This window comes from Triticum aestivum, chromosome 6B (assembly GCF_018294505.1).
Source record: "Triticum aestivum cultivar Chinese Spring chromosome 6B, IWGSC CS RefSeq v2.1, whole genome shotgun sequence".
Classification (NCBI taxonomy): domain Eukaryota; kingdom Viridiplantae; phylum Streptophyta; class Magnoliopsida; order Poales; family Poaceae; genus Triticum; species Triticum aestivum.
The window spans coordinates 75,030,469-75,046,639 of NC_057810.1; the positions used below are offsets into that span (position 1 = coordinate 75,030,469).

Consider the following 16,171-nt stretch of genomic DNA (forward strand, 5'->3'; position numbering starts at 1 on the left):
GATATTAGGACAAGACCCCTTGCATCACCTACCCTTATCCAAGCTATACAGATGGACATACCTTGCATCTGGTCCTCGTAGAAGCCATGGGGCGTGTTCTCCGACTCTTGATTGCTTTCCTAGATCCTCTGCTCTTTCCCCTCTAGCGGCTGCACCAATCACAGCAGAACATCAGGGACAAGAACGCCCCAAACACCCTGAGCTCCATGCCCAGTGGGGGTGGAGGTAGAGGTGGCGCCCCTCATGGCGCAGAGGAGGCAACGACGCGGTGGCGCGATGCCGGCGCCGCTCCAGACGATATCGATGTAGGGGGGGACAAGGCGGCGACCAGGCGAGATGTAGGGGGGACAAGGCGGCGACCAGGCGAGCAAGCAACGTTGCAGCACTGTGGTTGGGGAGCAGCAGCGGCGTGTACCGCGGGAGTACTGCGGGAGAGAGGAGGCATGGGAGAGCGAGAGAGAGAAGGGGAGCAGGAGGCTGTGGCTGCCTCGGTTCCTCTCAGAGAGAGAGAGAGAGAGAGAGAGAGTGCACGGGGCAGCCACAGCTCGGCGTCGTCCATCCCTACAGCTCGGCGTAGTCTATCATCCTTTATATGTTTAATATGTCCGCCCAGCTCACCACCATCCTATACCGGTCCGCGTGCAAGTACTACCTCAACGTCAAGCCGTGAGCCACCACAGCCGGCGCAAGCTAGTTTTATCTATGTTTTTAGTTTACCTATGTTGATGATCTCCACGGGAACAAAACTATGTTTAAGTTTTTAAATTTATAGTATGGTTTGCAAGATTTGTTTTGTGCTGGGGTTTAAGTGCCCGCAAAATCATTTTAGGGTGAACCGTAAAACGATTTTACGGGTCAGAATTTGGCACATCTGCTAGAGTTGCTCTAAATAGATGCACAATGGCACGGTGCTCCCCAAGACACAACGTCCAAGGGTGCCACCTCCCCTCTGGACCAGCAAGGTTTGCAGAGATCAAACAAGGAGGAACAAGAAAACAGGCAAACAATTCATAACACAACAAGTTATGCACGAAGCCAGAAAAGACATGCCAAGCGAGTACTAACCAGTCCATGAACCAAAAGTGCAACAGAAATTACAAGATACCATAAAACCAAGTCCAGCTAGATGGTCTAGAGTTGACAAGTTACATGATCCGAACTCTACACTATTCCTTTGTTCGGTAGAATTGGCATCAGATGCACACGCACCAAAACGGCGGAAACCTTGTCACAGCACATACTTGCGCCTTCCATTTCTGAATAGTCAAGAGATGGTAAATCCATCGACAATCCAGATTATCTCACTTCACACCCTTACAAAAAACCGAATCCTGTACACAAATGAAAAGATAAGTCTGATGTGTCTGCAGAAGTACGAAATGCAAGGTTACTTGTGACAATGAAAATGAAGATACTGGAACAATTTGGAATATATCAGCATGTGAAGATACTGTAGACATTTGAGTTACTGTTCAGAACTAATATGTCAGCATATGAAGATACTGTATCGCTGCCTAGAATGCACCGATACGGATACGTGTATCAGTATTGGGCCGATACCTCCTCATTTTTGAAAAGTGACAATACGGGGATACATTTGACTAATTTTAAATAAATAATGACAAATGGTTCTTTAATATGAAGTATGACCAGCAATTTAACTTGATGTTCTGATATTTTCCTAAACATGGCCAAGGTGTAGATTTCATAGAAATATTATGCAGAAGAATACCAATACAGAGATGTTTGTAGTGCAGGGAGGGTAGCTGCCCATTAGATAGAAATTTATATGAGAGAGGGAGAGGGGATTGGAGCAAGAGCACCGGATTACGCATCACCAGCTTGCTGCCGGCGAGCTACTGCTCGATCCTGAGGCTGGAGGTGGGGAGCATTCCCGAAAGCTGCTCCTGCATCCTGCTGGAGGGGAAGTCAGGGAGGCGAGTCAGATAAGGACTGAAGAGCGGGAGCTGCCGCCGGTGAGTTGCTGCTGCCTGCTGTTGAGAGGAAAAGGCGCCGAGTAGGTGAAGAGGATGTGAGGAATGAGGAGCAGGAATCCTCCCAAGCTTGCCCGTAGCTTGCCGCCAAGTTCGGCGCCCGCCCGCGGCCGCAGATTGAGCCGCCGTCTAGGTCAGGAGGGCGGGAGGGAATGAGATCAGGGATGGGTTTCGGTACAGGTAGGGTTGAGACATACATGTGAGTTAGTGCACTTTATTGGGCTTGGACGTATCGGGAGAGTACCCATGACTCCATGAGGTATGCCTCAAGTATCAGAATTAAAAATGTTTGTTTTTAATAGGCCGATACTCTCCTGATATGTAACGGGGACGTATCCAGGACGAAGCCATATCTGTATGGTATCCAATACGGATACATTTGTTTCCTAAAGTATCTGTGTATTCTAGATCACTACTCTACATTAATCTTCAGACATTTGTGCTATTGCCGAATAAAAGCAGAACTAATCAACAAATCCATATTGTGTTTCATTACTGTTCTGGCAACACATATATTGAATATCCTTTGCCAACAAAAAGGGTTATATTGGTTTCATTTCTAAGCCTGGCCAAACTTGGTCCAGATATCATATCATAAAACAATTTGGAATCCCCAAAATAGTTCTTTGTTCATAATTCTTCAGTTTTTTTTTATTTACAGCCTGCTTTCTTAGTTTCTTTCCCACATATGAAAGCTAATTTAAGAACATAGAGATCATGTCAAGAGTCATTAGTTAGCTTACGTATATTAAATGTAGACAAGAGCTTCAAGACTTTGAGAATCTTCTCGTCGACCACATTACACTTGATTTCAACCATGTTAAGGTGCTCTGATATTGCAGACGGACCCTCCATTGGACTGTACCTTCCTTTCATTTCCACTTCATGATCTGGTCCCTATGGTAAGAAAAAGCATTGAACCAATGTTCAATATAGATAGCTGATAATAACGTTTAACACTACAACAGTTGTCCATTTAGAAGATTTATATACCTTGGAGAAAAGTTTAAGAGAGAGCTTCTCTAGAACTGGTGAATTTTGCAGAATGCAAGCTAGTGGATCCAAGTCAGGAGCCTCCCACCAGTACACACTGAGTGATAAAGTCTTTAACTTACTAAATGTAGGGCAGCAATTCATCAAATCTCTTGCGAAAATGAACTGGAAAGAAAAATACAAGAAGTAATTAAATCAAGTAATCCTTACTAAGAATGGGAGATGCTGATCTAAGACCCACAATCTGTTTGTGATGCATATGTAATCTGTTTATCTCTGATTCTCTAGAAACAATGTAGATAATGGAACACAAAAAAGGGATAACACAAATGAAAAGAGTTAAAGATGAGTGTCACACCTTTCCAAAATAAGATATCAGTGCAAGATGTTTAGCACTTGAGATCCCACCCATAAGCACGCAATCGATGCGGCCATCGTTTTTTGATAGACAATTCCACATCCGTTCTTATTACCTCAACAGAAGATACTCAAACAGACACCTTCGCAGCCCATGCCAAGATTCACACATGCAGTCTGTAGCAACGGCATGTTTTCAAGAAAAGGGGTTTTACCCGAAAAGCGATCTAGTTTCAAAGAGACAAGGCCTGGAGTAGAAACGTTAAGCCGGCAATCCAGATCACAGCCGCAACTAGTGATGCTCAAATGCTTTAGGGAAAGAGATGATATCTTACAACCATTGATTTTGCAAACACCCATCTTCAGATTCTCCAATGCTGGACAGCTAGCAAAATCAAGAAAGCTCTTTTGTAGGATTAGACCATGAAGGTGCAATGTTTTCAGGTGCCGAGACACAAGAGGCAGGCCGTCTAGGGTGAAGTATTCTTCCCCAAGGATATGAAGGGTGAGCACCCGAACTTTGCAAATCAGAGCGAAACGGGTCCATAGGCTCACATAGGATTCGCCTTCGTAGTAACAGTGGAATTTCATCTCAACACTTTCTAGGTCGGTGCGCTCGCGCAGCATCAGCAGATGTTCGACGAACTTCCGGAGGTCTTGGAATGAGATATCCTCATCATCGTCAAGGACAAGGTCTAGGATACGCAGGCCTGTGGTGGACTTCCAAAGGTGGCGCCAGCGCCGGGCGAGCACGCAAGTCCGAACGGACTCCTGCGCTGGGAGGAAGGAGAGCACGTGCTGGAGGAGATTGTCGGGGAGGTCGTGGACGGTGGTGCTCACCGTCTCCGGCGGCGCACTCTTGCGCTTCTTCTTGGGAGCCATGCGTCGTCGGCGCTACGAGGCAAGAAAGTATCAGACGCCGAGAGGGTAGAGAGAATGGGATGAGGTGGGCAGATGGATTTCTCGCCTTCCGGCGGACGCGCCTCACCTGGCCGGTAAGTCGCCGCCGCCGCCGCCGCTGCCACGAGAACCGGAAGATGGGCGGATGATACGGTCCTAGGTAACTATCACTCGATTCTCAACTCCGGAACACCAGATCCATCCAGGATACAAATTGGAGTAGCTAGGGTTTCAGCAAGAAGAAGGGGGGATTGGGGAACAGAGCCAGGAGGTGGAAGAGGAACTCGCCCAGCGGTGCCGATAAATGTGATCCCACGATGCCCTCCACACACGCACACACGCCCAAGTACCCACCTCACTGACTCTGAGTCCAGTATTCTCCACGGACGCGAGTATTGGGCTTGGCCTTCCTCTTGGGCCGGGCTGCCCGGCATGCCCGTTGACCTGGTCGCTCCCGTGACATTGATTCGGCTTGTCCCCGAGCCAACGCCCTTGAAAATCTTGACTTGAGTGGCACCTTGTCTTCCGAGGTGGCGAGCGACACGGGGAAGGGTGTGGCTATGCCTCACTCGATGAAGATTTAACCAAGTTTTATTTTTTTATTTTCAGAAAAATTTCCAATCTATTCATCTTCAATCATGATAGTACAACGAATACCAGAAATAAAAATTACATTCAGATTTGTAGACCACCTAACGACGACTACAAGCACCGAAGTGAGCCGAAGGCGCGCCACCGTCATCGCCCCTCCATCGCCGGAGCCGGACACAACTTGTTGTAGTACACAGTCGGGAAGTCGTCGTGCTAAGGCCCCATAGGACCAGCACCCCAGAACAGCAACCGCCACCGATGAAAAATAACGTAGATCGGAAGGATCCAAACCGAAAACACACGAACGTAGACGAACAACGACGAGATCCGAGCAAATCCACCAAAGATAGATCTGCCGGAGACACACCTCCACACGCCCACCAACAATGCTAGACGCACCGCCGAAACGGGGGCTAGGCGGTGAGACCTTTATTCCATCTTCAGGGAGCCGCCGCCGTCTCGCCTTTCTGAGTAGGACACAAACCCTAACAAGATTGAAAAAACGACTAAAAACGGAGCCCTCCCGCCGGCCCTTGCCAGGATCCACCGCGCCTCCATGGCCCTAGGGCCACCGGAGACGAGGCGGACCTGCGCCGGCGCCGGCAAGAAGCACAAATTCTAACTTTCTTTCTTGGAGGAGAAGGAGAAGGAGATTTAACCAAAGTCTTAGTTAAGTGACATAACATGCAAGAAAGAGAAAAGGAAAAAAATAAAAAGAAATTTTTGCATAAATCTCAACATAAAAACTCATATCATCGACTGAGACTTCGTAAGTCTCAGTCGAAGTCTCAGTCGAGTGAGACTTAGCAAGATTGCATGGGGAAACTTGATCAGTGGACCAACACCTACTTGACTTGCGTGTTAGCAACCTAACAGTACCTCACTCTTAATCTACTACTCTCACGCTCAAATCCGGGTAGCAATAGGTATGCAATCTCAGGATTACACATATTGGGGGAAAGGTGAGGAAGAGGAGAGAGCCGGCGTCGGGTTCGTGTCATGATCCACTAGATGAGTCCTCTATCTTTGCCAGCCAGGTAAATAGATGGACAACGGAGAACTCACGCCCACTCGGGGCGAGCACTCTTGGGTTGGGCCTCCGTTGCCTTCTGGGCCAAGTGGGCTACAAGGCCATGGAAGCGTTATCTGTTGGGGCTTGCATGCCAGTCGTGCTGACACCCCCCCCCCCTCCTCTTGCGAAGAGGCTTGCCCCCAAGCCCCGACACTAGGGAATCTGGCTTGAAGCTCCATCTTGTTCTCCCAGGTGGTGTCGTTGCTGGCAGCGCGATCAAACAAGCGGATGAGGACCTGGTCAATTATGGAACCGTTCTTGCGTTTCTAGCGGCTGCGTAGCACGGCGCCCGGGATGACGTCGATCGACACTGGCAGCAGTGGTTCAACAACAGTGCCTGGAAGCAAGGTGCGGCCAAGTTGAGATACGTGGAAAACATGATGCACGTATTGTTCTGTCAGCTCCAGCTTTAATGTCACATCGTTGATTTTGTCGATGATGTCCTCGGGGGTGTACTAGTTGAAGGTTAGATTGTGATTGGCACGCTTGGTGACAGACATTTGGATGTACGGTTGGAGCTTGAGGAAGACTTGGTCGCTAACGGAGAAGGCGCGATCGGACTGCTTCTTGTCTGCTTGTTGCTTTATGCACTTTCGGGCATGCTGCAGATGCTGCACTATCAGGCATGTTGCAGATGCTATTGGAGCAGAAGTTGAATGACCGCACGCTCGTCGAGCCAAGATTGCAGTGCTGGCACCATGCATGTTGAGGTAGCTGTGATCCCCCAGTGGCATGGCTCTCACCTGTACATGGCCTTGAATCCCGATGGCTCAATGCGTTGTTGAGTTGTACCAGAACTGAGGGAGGGGGATCCAATGGCTCCAGCGCCACGGGCAAGTGTGGGTGAAGCATCGGTGGAATGTCTCCAGACACTGATCCACGTGTTCCGTTTGCTCGTCCATTTGGGGATGATTCGTTGTGCTCATCCGCAGCTCCGTGCCAGCGTATTTGAAGAGTTCTTGCCGGAAATGACTTGTGAAGACCGGATCCTCATAGGAGACAATGGCGTCAGGGAGGCTATGCAGGGGTAGATGTGCGTCATGTACAAAAGAGCAATCTTAAACGCATTATAAAGATGTGTGACTGGCAAAAAGTGTGTGAAATTGGTCAATTTATCGACTAAGACAAGGATGCAATTGGGTTGACTAAATGGGGCAGGCCATCGATGAAGTAGAACTTTTGCAGTAGCCGTTTCTTTTCTTCTTCTTTTGAGACTTTGGCAGCAGGCATTTCTAATAGTAAATATTGGAAACTAAAGTAGGACCTTATGGATGCAGAATTGCAGAGTTACCTTTAGTCGGTGTTTAGTGCTTGTTCTGTACTCGTGAACATCTAAATAGTTAGTTGTGAATTGTTGACGAGTCCCTCTAGTGATACGGTGAAGGAGCAGAAAGGATTCCCTCCTTTTCTTTCCTAGAGGTGGCCCCGAGTGATCGAACCCACGAGAGGAAGTGCACATTTAAGACAAAGATTTATATCAAGCTTTGGAAGAGAATTAAATTTCAGTTTTTGGACCAGATCGAAATCAATTTGCACTACTGAACACTTATAAATAAAAATAGGCATGGGTTTGAGGACTTATTCTTACAATCATATATTTACGAACGAGATCATCATGATAGCGTTGCTCTAGAAGTCAGCATCAAGATGTACTTGCAACATATCGGAGTGGGGGATGTGTCCAAATTACGTCTTGATCTGACCGACACATGTCCTGCATCAAGAGTCAGTTGTCCAACCAAAGACCATATCCGTCCGCGGGGTTGACTCGGTAATTAAGACAAATCAGACAAAAACATTGTGCATTTAATGACTACACCTCTTGTATCCCTAGAGATAGGATTCACGCTACAGTACTAAACCTTCCTGTCACTCGTGTTCAAAATAGCATTTCACGGTCTCTCTACCCTTAGCCTCTCCGTGGGTCGATCTCTGTGATCGCGGGTACCTGCAGGGACAAAGATCGCAAACGAGACAAGAGACAACTACGATGCAATTTTATTTCACACGCACAAGACATCATAATACTTCCATCGATCCCTCCGACAAATACATAGGGTTGCAGGGCTACTCAATCCATAAAGATTAATTGATTGATAATATGTCTTAGAATAGTTGCTGGATGCGATACATGATTACAAAGTGTTGCTAACTTGGATGAAAGCTGTGGTGATGGTGGTGGAGATGGCTATGGTTTTGGACATGAAAAAAGGCGGTGGCTAGGGTTGTTGTGGATGACAAAGATAGAGGTCTGGGCGATGTTCTATTCCCCTTCTAGTGTTGGCCATTTTATAGAAGTTGTTGGGGTGGAACAGAAGGCTCCGCTCGTATGAGACGTCGTCTCGCGCTCTAGTGGCTTCCTACGCCTCCCACTTTGGATCTCCTTACCTACTCTTTACTCCTTTCCATAATATGTGCCTGATTTTGTTCATGTATATCCCCATTTCTTGTGGAAACAAAATAAAGATAGGATTTTGGAATCCTTTGCATTCATATTAGTCATTAGTAGCAATCCGTTGCATTCATTAGTCATTAGTCATGTATAGCCCCCCTTTAGTCCCGGTTGGTGCCACCAACCGGGACCAAAGGTCTCTTTTCAGCAGCCCAAAGGGTGGGAACATAGAGACCATTGGTCCCGGTTGGTGGCACCAACCGGGACTAAAGGGTGTCATTGGTCCCGGTTGGTGCCACGAACCGGGACCAAAGCCCACCTTTAGTCCCGGTTGGTGCCACCAACCGGAACCAAAGGCCTTGCGGTGCCCGCGGCCAAAAGTTTAGTCCCACCTCGCTAGTTGAGAGGGGCTCGGAGTGGTTTATAAGCCCCACTGCGGCTGCCCTCTCGAGCTCCTCTCAAATGCAGGCTTACGGGCCTAATCTCACGCTATGCTACCTGTGGGCCTTCTGCGGGCATGAATCCTGGCCCATGGTTGAGTTTCTAGTCGTATTCAGGCCGTGGTGGCCCAATAGGTGGCGTTTTTTTATATATTTTTTTCATTTTTTTGTTTTGTTTTTTGCATTATTTATTTTCTTTTGTTTTTTGTTTCATTTTTTAAATTCTTTTTTGCTTTTAGGTCAAAAAAGTATAAATTTTCTGTTAGTGCCATTAGTTTTCAAATTTGAATAGTTTAAATTTGAATTATTTGAAATTTGTGTGAATCACTAGTTTGTGATTAACTTTACTATAAAATAGATTTTGGAGTTTTTTCCTGCTGTTTAATATTACTGTGTTTTATCATTATATTCAAAAACAATTTTTGTTATTTTAGTTTCTAACAAAAAAAGTTTCTAGTAAAAAAAGTTCTTTATGAAAATTCTTTTTGCTTTTAGTGTTTTGAACAGAAAATACTTTGATAATTTTAGTTGCATAAATTTTATTTTATTATTTTTGCTATTAGAGTTTCATAAAAGTTTTCTAGTTCATTCTTTTTTATATGGACAATCTCTTTCGAAGTATCAAGGTTTCGGACAAAAACTCATCTGGTACAAAGGGATTTCATTATTTTGAACTTGTTTGAACTCCAAACTTTTTGTGTGTTCAAAATGCATCATTCAAATCCACATCATCAATTTTCAACCCTTTATGACTTCATTTGTTATTTTTCATGCATTTACTGATTTTTTTGAGCTACACGACCCTGAAATTGAAAAGCACTTCAAATGAACTCTGAAAAGGTTGGAAGTTGGCATGGTATCATCATTTCACCCACATAGCATGTGCTAAAAAGTTGAGAGGGTTACGGCAAAAACTGGATGCACTTCGTGTACAAAATGGACAATCTCTTTCGAAGTATCAGGGTTTCGAATGAAAACTCATCTGTTACAAAGGGATTTCATTATTTTGAACTTATTTGAACTCAAGACATTTTGTGTGTTCAAAATGCACCATTCAAAGCCACATCATCAATTTTCAACCCTTTCTGACTTCATTTGTTATTTTTCATGCATTTACTGATTTTTTTGAGCTATATGACCCTGAAATTCAAAAGCACTTCAAATGAACTCTGAAAAGGTTGAAAGTTGGCATGGTATCATCATTTCACCCATATAGCATGTGCTAAAAAGTTGAGAGGGTTACGACAAAAACTGGATGCACTTCATGTACAAAACGGACAATCTCTTTCGAAGTATCAGGGTGTCGGTGGAAACGACACCTATGGGATCACTGGAATCCCTACTGCGGTCGGTGGGCGCGGGGTTGTGGAAAGAGCGGGTCTAAGAGCCAGCACAAAGATCGTTTACCCAAGTTCGGGCCGCGAGATGCATAATACACTAGTCCTACTTTTGTGTATATCTGAGTGTTCTTGTGTTCTTGAACTAGCTACGGTGCGTGCGTAGTCCAAAAAGCCGAATCCCCCTCCAGTACGCCTCGGGCCTCCTTTTATTGGAAAAAGGGGATGCCACAGTGGCACACAAGAGGTGGAAAGTGTACAGTAGCTGAGCTTATCGCCCGTCATTACGGGACAAAACGCATTAAATGCACCCCTTAGGTGTCCCCTTGCTTTATCGGGGATGGTAACGAGGCCTGTCCCGTCCGTCGCCGCCTCGCCTTGCTTCAACACACGTCCTGTCCAATAAGGCGTGCATCGCCATGCAGGCTGGCAGGCTGCTGAGCTGGTGCGGTGGCAGTGTCTTCACGAAGATCTACATGCCACCACGCACGTGCTTGCTGAGTTAGTCCGGAGGCCGCACATCGCCACGCAGGTGCTCGCCTGGCTGGCTGGGCTGGCAGCTGCATGGGAACGGCTGTGGAGTCTTCGCAGGTGCGGGCCTGGCCGCGGCCCTGCTGACGTCCTCGGCAAGGGTCTTGTCGGGGCCCTGACAAGGGTCTTGCTGTGGCATCACGGTCGTCCCCGGCAAGGATCTTGCCGGAGGTCTTGTGGATTTCCTCGGCAAGGATCTTGCCGAGGACTGTCGTCTTCTGGTCCTTATTTGATCTTGCGTGTTTTTATGATCTTCACGAAGATCTGCATGCCACCATGGAGGTGCCTCCTGAGCCTTGGTTCCAATGTGGTTGATGGAGTTGGAACCCTTGGGCTCAAGGGTGGCGCGCTCTGCTGGCGTTGGGCAAGTTGCCCCAGCAAGGCTCTTGTCGGGGCTGCGGAGGCTGTCCGAAAAGGGTCTTATCGGGGGAGCCTACCTTGCCCTCTCTGCTCCTTGTGTCTCTAGTCTTGGCGTTGCCTTGATTGTCTTGTGGCCTTGGCTTCCCTCTTCTGCCCTGCTAGGTGTGGTCGTGGGCGCGGCTCTGATTGCCCGTGCACAAGTAAAGGGCTACAAAGGAGAGCCCCTACTTTTGTACACCGACAGGAGCCCCTGGGCATGGGCCACACATAAGCGCGATGCGTTGTTAGGCTAGGCCCAGAATGATGCGCTGGCAGGCGGGGCGGATTTTTACCACAGTAACTCCTTCGTCCGCTGCACTTCCCCACAACCCGCGTCGAACGCACGACATGGAGGGTCGTGCGTGACGTGGGGGTCGTGCGCGGGGTGACCGAAGCATGCCTGCGTCATCCCACAGTGAATAGTAAAGAGGCGGCTCGCGTGTCCCTTTAAGACTACAGGGCCGCTGCTCATTTACTTTCTCCGCCTTGGAACCGTCCTTCCGCGTTTCGTACTACGCCCGCCCCTTGCGCCACGTACGCCGCATGCACGGTGTGGCGTAGGTGACAGATGCATGGAATATGGGAAAGCATGCATGGGCCGATACTCACGCGCCCTCGATTGGGCGGGGAGGGCGGTCGATGGCCTTGCCTGCTGCCACTTTTATGAGCTGGATCCGAGCGGGCTCTTCAGGGGCGCATGGCTAGTCCTTCAGCCTCCCTTTCCCAACTATAAAAAGGGGACTCATGGGCAGGAGGAAAAGCATCTCCTCGCATCTCCCCTTCGTCTCCATTCTCCATCCATTGCTATGGCGAGAGGGCGCGCCAGTGCTCTGATGGCGGCGACGAGGGTCTCTGCTCGACAGCGTGCCCTTCCTTCCCAAGACCCTGTGGTGGCAGAGCCGGCCACGATAGGAAGGGGGAGGGGGCGAGGCTGAGGCCACCGTGGTGTTCGGGGAAGAGGAGGATGGGGCGGCGCACCGGCCTCGCCTCCGCCAGCGACCCTCCCCTAATAGAGGGCCATGTCGGAGATCATCCCTGCGAGTTTGTCATCAGGCTGCACTGGCCAGTGCATCGTCGTCTTTGTTTCCCTACTCCGTTCGCTCGGGAGATGGAGCTCGATCCACCACAAGCTCCGAGGTTGCACATGAGGGGCTGCAGGAATGGCAGCATGCTGGTCGACGTCGACTTCCCCGCCCCTCACGTCATGTATCTTCGTCGCGGATGGAAGGCCTTCGCTCGTGCCCACAGTGTGTCGGAGGGGCTCGTTCTCCACTTCAAATTAATGGAGAACGACCTGCTCGCCGTCAAGGTCTTCGGGCACTTTGGAACTCGCCTAAGGTGTTGCGTGGAGAGCTCCTCCAATGATGAAGATTCCTCCTCAAGCAAGAGTGGCAAGGAGGACAATGACAGCAATGACAAGGGCATCAAGCGGGAGGATGATGGGTCCAACTAGGCATCGTACCCGCCGTCCCTAGGCGGCGCCGGCAGCAGCAGCATCTACACCTGGCCCTTCCTCCTGGCAAAGCAATTTGCCGGGGGTGGGGCCAGCTCCTTGAACTTTTTGTTGGAAATATGCCCTAGAGGCAATAATAAAATGGTTATTATTATATTTCCTTGTTCATGATAATTGTCTTTTGTTCATGCTATAATTGTATTGATGGGAAACCGTAATACATGTGTGAATACATAGACCACAACATGTCCCTAGTGAGCCTCTAGTTGACTAGCTCATTGATCAACATATGGTCATGGTTTCCTGACTATGGACATTGGATGTCATTGATAACGGGATCACATCATTAGGATAATGATGTGATGGACAAGACCCAATCCTAAGCATAACACAAGATCGTGTAGTTCATTTGCTAACCTTTTCTAATGTCAAGTATCATTTCCTTAGACCATGAGATCGCGCAACTCCCGGATACCGTAGGAGTGCTTTGGGTGTACCAAACGTCACAACGTAACTGGGTGGCTATAAAGGTGCACTGCAGGTATCTCCAAAAGTGTCTGTTGGGTTGGCACGAATCGAGACTGGGATTTGTCACTCCGTATGACGGAGAGGTATCTCTGGGCCCACTCGGTAATGCATCATCATAATGAGCTCAATGTGACTAAGTAGTTGGTCACGGGATCATGCATTACGGAACGAGTAAAGTGACTTGCCGGTAATGAGATTGAATGAGGTATTCGGATACCGATGATCGAATCTCAGTCAAGTAACGTACCGATTGACAAAGGGAATTGTATACGGGATTGCTTGAATCCTCGACATCATGGTTCATCCGATGAGATCATCATGGAACATGTGGGAGCCAACATGGGTATCCAGATCCCGCTGTTGGTTATTGGCCAGAGAGTTGTCTCGGTCATGTCTGCATGATTCCTGAACCCGTAGGGTCTACACACTTAAGGTTCGATGACGCTAGGGTTATAGGGAAGATTTGTGTGTGATTACCGAATGTTGTTTGGAGTCCCGGATGAGATCTCAGACGTCACGAGGAGTTCCAGAATGGTCCGGAGGTGAAGATTTATATATGGGAAGTCGTCATACGGTCACCGAAAATATTTTGGGGTATACCGGTATTGTACCGGGACAACCGGAGGGGTTCCGGGGGTCCACCGGGAGGGTCCACCTGCCCCGGAGGGCCCTATGGGCTGTATGTGGAAGGGAACCAGCCCCTAGGTGGGCTGGGTGCCTCCCCCTAGGGCCTATGCGCCTAGGGTTGGGGGACCCTAAAGGGGGCGCCCCCCTTTGCTTGGGGGGCAAGCCCCCTCCCCCTTGACCGCCCCCCTCCAGATCTCATCTAGAGGGGCCGACCCCCTCCCCCCTTCTCTCTATAAATAGAGGGGTGGAGGAAGGGCTGCAGCACCACATCCAAGGCACAGCCCCTCCCCTCCCCAACACCTCTTCCCCTCCGCGTGAGCTTGGCGAAGCCTTGCCGGAGAACTGCCACTCCATCACCACCACGATATCGTGCTGCTGCTGGAGCCATCTTCCTCAACCTCTACCTCCTCCTTGCTGGATCAAGGCATGGGAGACGTCACCGGGCTGCACGTGTGTTGAATGCGAAGGTGCCATTGTTCGGCGCTTAGATCAGAACCCGCCGCGATCTGAATGGCTACGAGTACGACTCCTTCATCCACGTTCTTGCAACGCTTCCGTCTCGCGATCTTCAAGGGTATGAAGATGCACTCCCCTCTCTCCCGTTGCTAGTTACTCCATAGATGCGTAAATTTTTTTTAATTTCTGCAACGATCTCTAACAGTGGCATCATGAGCTAGGTCTATGCGTAGTTTCTATGCACGAGTAGAACACAAGTTTGTTGTGGGCGTCGATTTGTCAATTTACTTGCCACTACTAGTCTTATCTTGTTTTGGCGGCATCGTGGGATGAAGCGGCCCGGACCGACCTTACATGTATGCTTATGTGAGACAGGTTCCACCGACTGACATGCACTAGTTGCATAAGGTGGCTAGCGGGTGTCTGTCTCTCCCACTTTAGTCAGACCGGATTCGATGAAAAGGGTCCTTATGAAGGGTAAATAGCAATTGGCATATCACGTTGTGGTTTTGGTGTAGGTAAGAAATGTTCTTGCTAGAAACCTATATCATCCACGTAAAAAACTTGCAACACCAATTAGAGGATGTCTAACTTGTTTTTGCAGCATATGCCGTGTGATGTGATATGGCCAAAAGGATGTGATGAATGAAATATATGTGATGTATGAGATTGATCATGTTCTTGTAATAGGAATCACGACTTGCATGTCGATGAGTATGACAACTGGCAGGAGCCATAGGAGTTGTCTTTAATTTATTGTATGACCTGCGTGTCATTGAATAACGCCATGTAATTACTTTACTTTATTGCTAAACCGTTAGCCATAGTAGTAGAAGTAATAGTTGGCGAGACAACTTCATGAAGACACGATGATGGAGATCATGATGATGGAGATCATGGTGTCATGCCGGTGACGATGATGATCATGGCGCCCCGAAGATGGAGATCAAAAGGAGCAAAATGATATTGGCCATATCATGTCACTATTTGATTGCATGTGATGTTTATCATGTTTTACATCTTATTTGCTTAGAATGACGGTAGCATAAATAAGATGATCCCTCATAAAATTTCAAGAAAGTGTTCCCCTAACTATGCACCATTGCAAAGGTTCGTTGCTTCGAAGCACCACGTGATGATCGGGTGTGATAGATTCGAACGTTCGCATATAACAGGTTTAAGCCAGATTTACACATGCAAAACACTTAGGTTGACTTGACGAGCCTAGCATGTACATACATGGCCTCGGAACACAAGAGACCGAAAGGTCGAACATGAGTTATATAGAAGATACGGTCAACATGAAGATGTTCACCGATGATGACTAGTTCGTCTCACGTGATGATCGGACACGACCTAGTTGACTCGGATCATGTATCACTTAGATGACTAGAGGGATGTCTATCTGAGTGGGAGTTCATTAAATAATTTGATTAGATGAACTTAATTGTCATGAACTTAGTCTAAAATCTTTGCAATATGTCTTGTAGAGCAAATGGCCACACTAATGTTGCCCTCAACTTCAACGCGTTCCTAGAGAAAACCAAGCTAAAAGACGATGGTAGCAACTATACGGAGTGGGTCCGAAACTTGAGGATCATCCTCAGAGCTGCCAAGAAAGCATATGTCCTAGATGCACCACTAGGTGAAGCACCCGTTTTCCCAGTGACTCAAGATGTTATGAACGTCTGGCAGTCACGTAGTGATGATTACTCCCTGGTTCAGTGCGGCATGCTCTACAGCTTAGAACCGGGGCTCCAAAAGCATTTTGAGCAGCACAGAGCATATGAAATGTTCCAAGAGCTGAAAATGGTTTTCCAAGCTCATGCCCGGGTCGAGAGATATGAAGTCTCCGACAAGTTCTACAATTGTAAGATGGAGGAGAATGGTTCTGGCAGCGAGCACATACTCAAAATGTCTGGGTTGCACAACCGCTTGTCTCAGCTGGGAGTTAATCTCCCGGATGACGCGGTCATTGACAGAATCCTTCAGTCGCTCCCACCTAGCTACAAGAGCTTTGTGCTGAACTACAATATGCAGGGGATGGTGAAAACCATTCCTGAGGTATTTTCAATGCTGAAATCAGCGGAGGTGGAGATCA

The 16,171-nt window shown here is 48.1% G+C and overlaps 1 protein-coding gene across 1 annotated transcript; it reads right to left on the reverse strand.

Moving 5' to 3' along the window:
- Positions 1 to 993: 993 nt before the first annotated feature.
- LOC123133541 (uncharacterized) lies at positions 994 to 4,564 on the reverse strand. Its single transcript, XM_044553014.1, has 5 exons — positions 4,333 to 4,564; positions 3,346 to 4,238; positions 2,988 to 3,152; positions 2,738 to 2,891; positions 994 to 1,331 (listed from the first exon to the last, which is right to left on the reverse strand). The coding sequence occupies exons 2-5, from the start codon at positions 3,445 to 3,447 to the stop codon at positions 1,315 to 1,317; spliced, it is 438 nt and encodes a 145-aa protein (XP_044408949.1). The 5' UTR covers positions 3,448 to 4,238; positions 4,333 to 4,564; the 3' UTR covers positions 994 to 1,314.
- Between the last annotated feature and the right edge of the window lie 11,607 nt (positions 4,565 to 16,171).